Source organism: Nicotiana sylvestris, chromosome 3 (genome assembly GCF_000393655.2).
Source record: "Nicotiana sylvestris chromosome 3, ASM39365v2, whole genome shotgun sequence".
NCBI lineage: Eukaryota > Viridiplantae > Streptophyta > Magnoliopsida > Solanales > Solanaceae > Nicotiana > Nicotiana sylvestris.
The window spans coordinates 40725646-40734543 of record NC_091059.1 but is presented as its reverse complement, the minus strand read 5'-3'; the positions used below and the strand labels follow the sequence as shown (position 1 = coordinate 40734543).

At 42.3% G+C, this 8898-nt stretch overlaps 1 protein-coding gene across 1 annotated transcript; it reads right to left on the bottom strand.

Annotated features, from left to right (window-relative positions):
- Nucleotides 1–281: 281 nt before the first annotated feature.
- Nucleotides 282–2210, bottom strand: LOC138887269 (uncharacterized). The gene has a single exon (XM_070168997.1). The coding sequence runs from the start codon at nt 2208–2210 to the stop codon at nt 282–284; it is 1929 nt and encodes a 642-aa protein (XP_070025098.1).
- Between the last annotated feature and the right edge of the window lie 6688 nt (nt 2211–8898).

The following is an 8898-nucleotide window of genomic DNA, read 5'->3' as shown; positions in this document are numbered from 1 at the left end:
TACCGGGACTCCCGCCTGATCGGGAATGGCGTAGCCTTCCAATTCTGCAGCTTGGCATTAGGTCCCATATACAGCACCTCAGCGGTGATCGAGCCTTCCCTTGGTTGAACTATGTGGGCTTCATACAGTATCTTCCTCATTGCCCCACATATCTCTTCAGTTTCTTCGGCTGTGAAAGCCTCATTTTCTTCCTCCTCATGGTATTTTGGCTTGACAAATGTTCTGTACAGATGCGGCACCGGCTGAGGCAAGACCCAATCATCATTCTTTCTATCATTTGCCTATTTTACATCATCTGGAGTGGGTCGGAAGCCTATCCTGAAGAACTTTTCACTAGCTGTCAGGGTAACAGGTTCAGTTATTCCTTTCAATGATTTCCTGATCCCCTTCCCTAATTTGAAACCATGTCTGATCATTTCTTTGGCCACCATGATTGATGCATTAGAAAGAAAGGGTTGAGGGCAAGGGTTTCCTTCTTCGTACTGGTCCGCGACCACAATTTCAAAGGCTTGATAAACTATGTGCTCACTCCCCTCTTTTGCTTCAAGACATAGGACTGATGGGTCCCGATAAATTGATTGCTCGTCTTCCCCGTGGACCACAATCTCTTGATCTTCATGCTCAAATTTTACCATCTGATGGAGGGTAGAGGGTACAGCCCCTGCTGCATGAATCCATGGCCTCCCCAAAAGAAAATTGTAGGAGGTGTCCATATCCAACACCTGGAAGGTTACTTCAAAGTCTACTGGGCTGATGGTCAGAATCAGATCAATCTCTCCAATCGTGTCCCTTTTTATACCATCGAAATCCCGTACACAGACATTATTGGGTCGAATTCTTTCAGTCCTAATTTCCATGCGCTGTAGAGTCGAGAGTGGGCAGATGTCTACCCCAGAGCCTCCGTCCAACATAACCCTTTTCACATAGTACCCTTTGCATTTGACTATCAAGTGCAGAGCTTTGTTATGCGCGGCCCCTTCTGGAGGCAAGTCATTTTTGCTGAAGGAAATCTGGTTAGTTGAGAAAAACCTTTCTGCCATCCTCTCCAACTGTTCTATAGAAGTTTCAATAGGAACATATGCTTCGTTAAGGGTCTTGATCAATACCTTCTGATGTTTGGGGGAGTTTATCAGCAAAGCCAACAAGGAGACTTGTTCGGGAAATTTTTGAAGCTGGTCGATCACCTCATAATCTGCCATTTTCATCTTTTGAAAGAAAGTCTCTGCTTCTTCGGCACTTACGGGCTTCTTAGATGGGAAGCATTTTCGAGTGGCATTGTTCACCTCTTCCAAGTTAGAATACTTTTCAACGGGGTTATTTTCTTGGACTTCTCCTGAGATTTCTTTGCCCTTATAGGTCACCACCATTTTGTTGTAATTCCAGGGCACATCGGTAGGATTCGTTATGGGCTTTTGCGGTGTGCGGCCAATAACCACGGGCTCACTCAGCCTTGGAGGATTAATTGGCCCCCGCATCACACAAGCTCCCTTGGGCACATACATTTGGGTTGCTTTGTTTAACTCGAATCTTCTAGGAGGACTCAAAGTCATCTGTTTTTCTTCGCGGCCCCGAGGGACATAGAGAACAACATCTTTGGAAGGTGTTGCCCCAATTCCCGCTTCAACTTTCTTTTCTGATTTTGGAGGGGTGATTTTGTTCTTTTCCTCCCCTTTGTCTTGCTTCGGGGCAACTTTTGGTTTCTTTTCTGGGTCAGCAATGGCAATGATGGCATTCAATGCTGGGTTAAATTCTTTATCCTTACAAATCATCCCGATTACCGGTTCGTTGTTGTGGGCTGGCAGTGGGTTATTAGTCACATTGGGGACATCCTCATCAATTAGCACTATCTTCCTTTGTTCTATAAAATTCTCCACTGCTCTCTTCAGAGTCCAGCAATCATCAGTGTCGTGCCCTTCTGCCCCTAAGTGATAGGTGCATCGGGCACCAACTTTGTAAGCGGGAGATGTTGGGTTTTGCCTAGTTTGAGGAACCGGTTGTAGCAGACCCATTTGGACAAGCTTTGGGAAAAGGCTGGAGTAGGACTCGCCGATTGGTGTAAAATTTGGCCTTTTAGGTAGTTCACGAGGGGGAAAATTGTTTTGCGGAGGACGGGGGTTGTAGTGGTTTTGGTAAGGAGGTTGATTTCTAGGAAATGGAGCTTGGTTATGGTGGGCTTGTTGCTGTGGGCGGACATAAGATTGAGCATTCATGACTGTGGGGGTAATAGTGTTGCGGGTAATAGTCTTGGTGGGGGTAATAGTGTTGCGGGGTCCTTTCTGGGAAAAGGGATCTGGGAGTACGGTATTTTCTTGCGCCCGACGCTGCCATGGACGTTTCTTCCTTCTTCTTGCCTTTCGCTATTCCTCCAGACCCACCCTGAATGCCTTGGGAAGTAGCTCTGATAGCGGATTGGCTTAGAATTCGACCCGTTTTCAACCCATTTTCAACCATTTCGCCAATCTTGATGGCTTCAGCAAACGGTTTACACATAGCAGACATCATATTTTGGAAGTAGTCGGCTTCCTGAGCTTATAAAAAAACTGTGACCATTTCGACCTCATACATCGGAGGTTTTACCCTAGATGCTTGCTCTCACCATTTAACCGCATACTCCCGGAAGCTTTCCGAGGACTTCTTTTTCAAGTTCGTCAACGAGTTCCTATCTCGAGCAATATCAATGTTGTACTGGAACCGCCTGACAAAATCTCTAGCAAGATCATCCTAGATATGCCAGCGGGATATATCCTGGTCCATGTACCACTCAGAAGCGATGCCAACCAGACTATCTCCGAAATAGGCCATGAGTAGTTCTTCTTTTCCACCGGCCCCTCGTAATTGATTGCAATATTTATTAAGATGAGCAATAGGATCACCGTGCCCATCGTACTTCTCAAATTTCGGGGTTTTGAATCCTAATGGCAGATGCATATAAGGGAACATGCATAAGTCAGTATAGGATACACTTTTCTGTCCACTCAAGCCTTGTATGCTTTTGAGACTCTGTTCCATACTTCTCATCTTCCTCGCAATCTCTTCTTGCTCAGGAGTTTTGGTAGTCTTTTCTTGCCCCATAGTGAACTCATATCGGGGTGGTTGAGAGTAAGTATAGGTGGGAAACTGTGTAGGTTCCAGTAGGAAAGATGGTGTTTGGAAGGTGAAGATTGATGGGTCAAAGTTGGGTCTGGGCAGCGTAGGCTGTGTAGTAGCTGAGCATGGAGGAGCAGTGAAAATATTTGGAGCCGCTCCTGAAGCTAACACCTGGGGGCGAACCTCAGAAGGTGTTCCAACAAAGTGGGCCGAGATGGTAGGATGTCCGAGTGGGATATTGGGGTGACTAATCGGGATATTGGAGGTTCCACCTACCCTAGGGAAAAGCTCGGGAAATCCGGGGATTACACTTGGTGGCTCTCTTCCGTTTGACCAGGCATCCCACATTTCCATGCGGATACGCAGTAACCTGTTTTCCTCGGCAGCTGCCGACTCCAAAGTCGGGATGCCCGAGGTCAGACTCTCTTCCATGATAGGAACTGTTGGCAGAGTGATTTCTGAAGACATTTCAACACTACCTTTCGACCTCGTGAAATATGGATGCGAAGCCAGACTAACACAAAACCAACCACCTTACTATAGAACCTGTTACTTGGGATAACAGCAACAAACGGTTAGTTTGAAATAAATAACAGATAGGTAATCGCATGTTGGGGTGTGATGCATCTATACAGTTAAATGTGTTTCTACATGTTTTGCAACGGTCGCATGCTTCATCCCAGCTTTACTTATTCTTATTATTATTGTTTTTTTTCCTTCTTTCCAATTCCACTCTCTCTCTCTTTTCATCTCTTTCTTTGCCTCCTTTTTTCTTTTCCTTTGATTTTCCTTCTTTTCCTTCTTTTGGGTTTTTCTTTCGGATCTTTGCTCTTTTATTTAAATTGTTTACAAAAATCATGACCGGATCCGATAAGGATTGCCTACGTATCACGACGCCGCGTGAATCAGATCATAACGTAGTTCAAGAAGTAAATGAGAAAAAGAAAAGAACAATTTTTTGTGGGTTTTTTTCTTCTTCTTTTTTTCAAATTTTCATTAACACAACTTTACTGAATTACAAAAGACTCAAAACATACCTTTTCTAGGACTTTAAGACTCTGGACAATGCCTTTTCTAGGAATTGAAAACAGACTCAAAATATGAAAAATACAGACTCGGAAAAAGGAAGAAAATACAATCAAGAAAACATCAGTGCCTCCAACCCTGCCCTAGGAACACCAACCGGTCTTGCAGCGGGCCTACTTGCCATGTCATCTTAGAGCCGATAGAGTTCTTCCATTATCTGACGGACGAAGATCATTACAGTGGTGAAAAACATGGATCTTGTCATGTCCTCACACGCACTGCATTTCATGGTGATGTAGTCAGCAATCCTTCGAACCCTTTCTCTTATGATGCCCTTCTCTTGCAAAAAACGGCCAATCTGACGAGATCTAGCCTCTAAGACTTGGGTGGCAGCGTGATTTGCTCTTGCAAGTGATGTAAGTCTTCTTCCCACCGTGCCATTAAGGCATAACAATGTTCTCTTTCGGCCTTAAAATTTTGGCTTGTTTGGCCATTTCACCTTCGAGGTTGCCAATCGCCTTTTCCCAACCTGTGACCCCTCTTTCATATCTTTCTTTCATCTGTTGAACAAAAGCTGCACGCCCTTCGGCATTTTTAGCCAACCTCGTTCGTGCTTTTGCTAGTTCAGACTCAGCTTTCTGCAGGTCATCTTCATAGTCACACACCTTTTGAGTAAGGTAATAAATGAGCCTTTCATCTTTTCTGCTTCGGCCCGGATTCTCGGCTGCTATTTTCAGCTGTCAAACCTGGGCCCTGAGAGCTTCATTTTCTCGAACCAATCTTCTCCTCTCTCCCTCAGCCTCTTGTGCCTGTAAATCATTGTTGAAGGTGACATTTCTCAACTCTTCTCGCAGATCATGGATGGTGGCCTGATATTCCTTTTCCTTTTCTCCTCAAGCTAACCTTTCCTGAATTTTGTCATCAAAAGCTTGAACATGGGGACTTTTGGCAGGCCTCACGGGTTCGGGCTCGGGCTCCAGCTCATTGTACACATAAAAACTCCTTTCAAACCAAACCGCATAATTGGGATCAGCTTCGCCCTTAGCTAGGTCTGGTACTTGGGTGTTACTTTTTAGATACCGACAACAATTCCAGTCTCTTTGAACTAACACCTCGGGTATCGTTGCTTCTGGGTGTAGTTCAATAACTTGAGTGCTTAGGTCCGCCTCTTCGGGTATCACCTGATATCTTCCCAGTTGTCTCAAAACTCTTTGTAGTGCATATGGTTGTATACTTCTCGCTCCCATTATCATCAAGTAGCCCTTTGAAGAGGTCATGTAGATGATTTATGTTACTGGGAGCCATCCTATGGTCCATTCAATTTGATCTGCTCTTAATTTCCTCAAATAGGAAACCCATGCTTCAAACCCTTCCAGTGGTTTGTAATCTTCCACCCTTTCCTCATACTTTTTGATGAAATTGTTCCCGTCTGAAGCATATCTCATGAACTTAGGATGGCGGCGAAGGTGCTCGATCATCCACATCTGAAGAAGAATATCGCAGCCTTCGAAAAATTGACCCCCAGATTTGCACAATGTTAATGCCCGGTAAATGTCCGCCAGCACTAATGGGACAAGTGTTTGATCTTTTTTGTCGACGAGGACCTGTGCGATTCTGGCCATACGAAGGTCTATTGTACCCTCAGAATTCGGAAATACCATGATTCCTAGAAATGCCACGATGAAAGTAAACCGTCGATGAATTTGCCATATGCTCTTGTCCTATTTGTTATTCAACCCCTTCTCATGTGTTTCAAACCCGGCCGAGTGTCCAAACCTAAAATACAGGAAGTAGAACGAACAACTCCCTTTGCTTACATGTTCCTTGCTCATTTGTTTGCTAATTTTCAAAAGATCGAAGAATTTGTGTACTGAGGGAGCCTTGGGGAATATTAGTTGCTGCTTTCTTAACTTTTGGCCGAAATCGATGTACCCGGCTATTTCTTCCAGAGTGGGTGTGAGTTCGAAAACCCGAGAAACGGAACACATTGTGAATGGGATCCTAAAAGGTCACCAAAGCCTTAATTAAATCCTCCTGTGGTTTGACGTGCATGATGTCTACCAGGGAACCCAAATGCTCTTTTACCCAAAGTTGGTCATCTTCATCTAAATCACCCCACCACTTACGTAGCTGCATCCGAGCCCTTTCTATGATAGATTGCGATGATTCCTAGACGGTATTCATTTGTACCTGTGGAGGGTTAAGTTTAGGGTTGACTCTTGTGGACTCTTTTTGCAAAACAAGTTTTTAAAAAAATCAACGGACAAGGACCCCTTTTATTGCTATGTTAGCAAAATGGTCATTTTTGCAAACGTGGCACCCTTCACAATTCCAAATGAATTTTGAGGCCGGGGGTAGGTATTTTATTGGAAAAGACACCTTTGCCTGTTCCTCTCGAAAATAGCCTTTCGACAATTGGAATGCAATCTAAAGTTATTCCGGGGAGAAATGACTTAAGTACAACCGAAGCTGGGTCGGCATATTGTTTTGACCAAAGCCCTGAAACACCTTTTTATTTTATTATTTGGTAAAAATGAGGCCGAAACTTATGTGGGTTGCCTACGTATCCCACATCCGGTGAGAATCAGACTTGCGTAGTTTGGGCAGTTTTGATACAAAAACATGATATTTGACTCACTCTTTTGAAATGCATTTCTCTTTTTTTTCTTTTTTTTTTAAAATTCGGCAAAGTTTCGGGATATTTTCAAATACTGGGATTTTTATAAACCGGGTAAATTTTCTCTCCTACCTCACTCTTTTTTTTGATTTCCTTTCCTATCCGGTCAACATGCAAGCCGAAACAGATAAATATTCACATAGCACGTAGGATGTATCAGGATGGTCTTTATTTTGGGTGCACCTGTCCTAGACGGACCCAACCCCTGTGTTGAGTCCCCAAGATCAAATGCACGTGATGAAAATAATCGTTCCTACTAGGGATCCGGCATGAGGTTGCGTTATTCTAGGGTTAAAAACCTGGGGTTTGTGGTCTAGACTTGGGTTACCCGAGCGGACAACTGGGGTCGAGGAGGGGGCAACGTACTGGGAGCACGAGAGTCTTTCCGGTCTTGTTGCTTGCCCAACCCCGTCTTATTTGGTATAATTTCTACAGAAAAAGCGGGTCACGCGAACATGTGCACCATTTTCAGAAGACTCAGATGGGTGGCGTAAGAAGACATTTAAATACAGTTCATGTAATATCAAAGCGATAAATGACAATTAGCACATTAAGTCTACAAAATGCAGTAATATCAACAATAAAGTCAAATAAAAATTACTTTAACAAGCTCGAATTATTGAACCCTGAACCAGAGATTCTGGGTTCGTTCCCCAGCAGAGTCGTCAGAGCTGTCACACCTCCTTTTTACACACCGAAAGTGATATAAGGGAGTTTTTCCAATTTAAGTGACATTATTCGAAATGGTATTATTTATTTGATTTCAGAGTCGCCACTTGGGATAATTTAATTGGTGTCCCAAGTCACTGGTTTGTTTTAAATCCCAAATCGAGGAAATTTCGACTTTCCTTTTGAAGTCTGCGAACCAGAAATTCTAAGTAAGAAATTCTGTTAACCCAGGAGAAGGTGTTAGGCATTCCCGGGTTCCGTGGTTCTAGCACGGTCGCTTAGCAATTTATACTTGGCTTAAATTGTTTAACTACTCACTTTTAGGACCTATGTGCATTTATCTCTTTACCACTTTTAAATCACTTGAATTATTCGTAATTTAAAGAATTGAGTTACGCGTACGTATACTCTTTTCTTTTGGTGCGTCACAATCATGTCACGCGAACGTGTACATGATTAATAACGCTTTTGTTGATTTATTAAGAAAGTTTGGTTGAAGTTGCGCGAACGCATCCCTCGAGTCTTTTAAAAATTTAATTTGCAATTATATTACGCGAACGTATATATAATCGCAATACTAATCTAAATTGGGCCTAAAGCAAACACCGAAAGTTCAAGGCAATTTTTATTTGTTTATATGAGGGCCATAAATTAAAGGATTTTATTTGTATATGGCACACCCCAAATTATTTTATCTAAATTTGTGAGAGGCCATATGTTATATGTTTAAAGTATGGCACACCTCAAATTATTTCAAAGGGGTATATATATTTTAAAGGCAAACTAAAGATACTTTTATTATAATTTAAAACTAATTATCACAACCACGTCACGAGAGCCGTACCCGTAGTTGTAATAATTTAATTGCGTGCCTAAAAAAAACTACGGTATTCATTTGTTTCTTTCCTATGTTATGAATTATCAGTGCTTTTCAAGTCCAGAGTATATTCACCTTTTCTCTAGGATAAAGACATGCTAATACATATTGACTATATCATGAAATACTAGTGACACAAAAAATATAGCAAGTTTGGAATACTACACGCACATAGACAATAAAGTTACTGACAAATAATTAATTTCGCCATAATAAAATTCACAAATGGATAAAATACTCCGATCACCAAAACATGGGCACTACATTTTCTGCAAAAGGGTGAAATGCATCAATGTAGACTAAACTATTTCGCTCCTGGTTATTAGAACTACAAATCAAAGTCGTAGAAGTTACTCCTCTAAATCACATTTAACATCTTAACTAGGCCCTTTACCCAATGAGCCAGACAACAAGAACTGGTATTTCGTTGTTAACTCTGAAAATCCAATGGAACTTCAGATTCTCGTAGGATTGTTCAATGCATGTAAAAAAACATCTATTGTTTCACATGAAATTGAGATCCAACCATACAAACTCAACACAGTAAAGTAGAAAACTCAGT

Coding starts and splice junctions, on each gene's coding strand:
- LOC138887269 (XM_070168997.1), bottom strand. CDS start 2,210: ATGAATGCTCAATCTTATGTCCGCCCACAGCAACAAGCCCACCATAAC.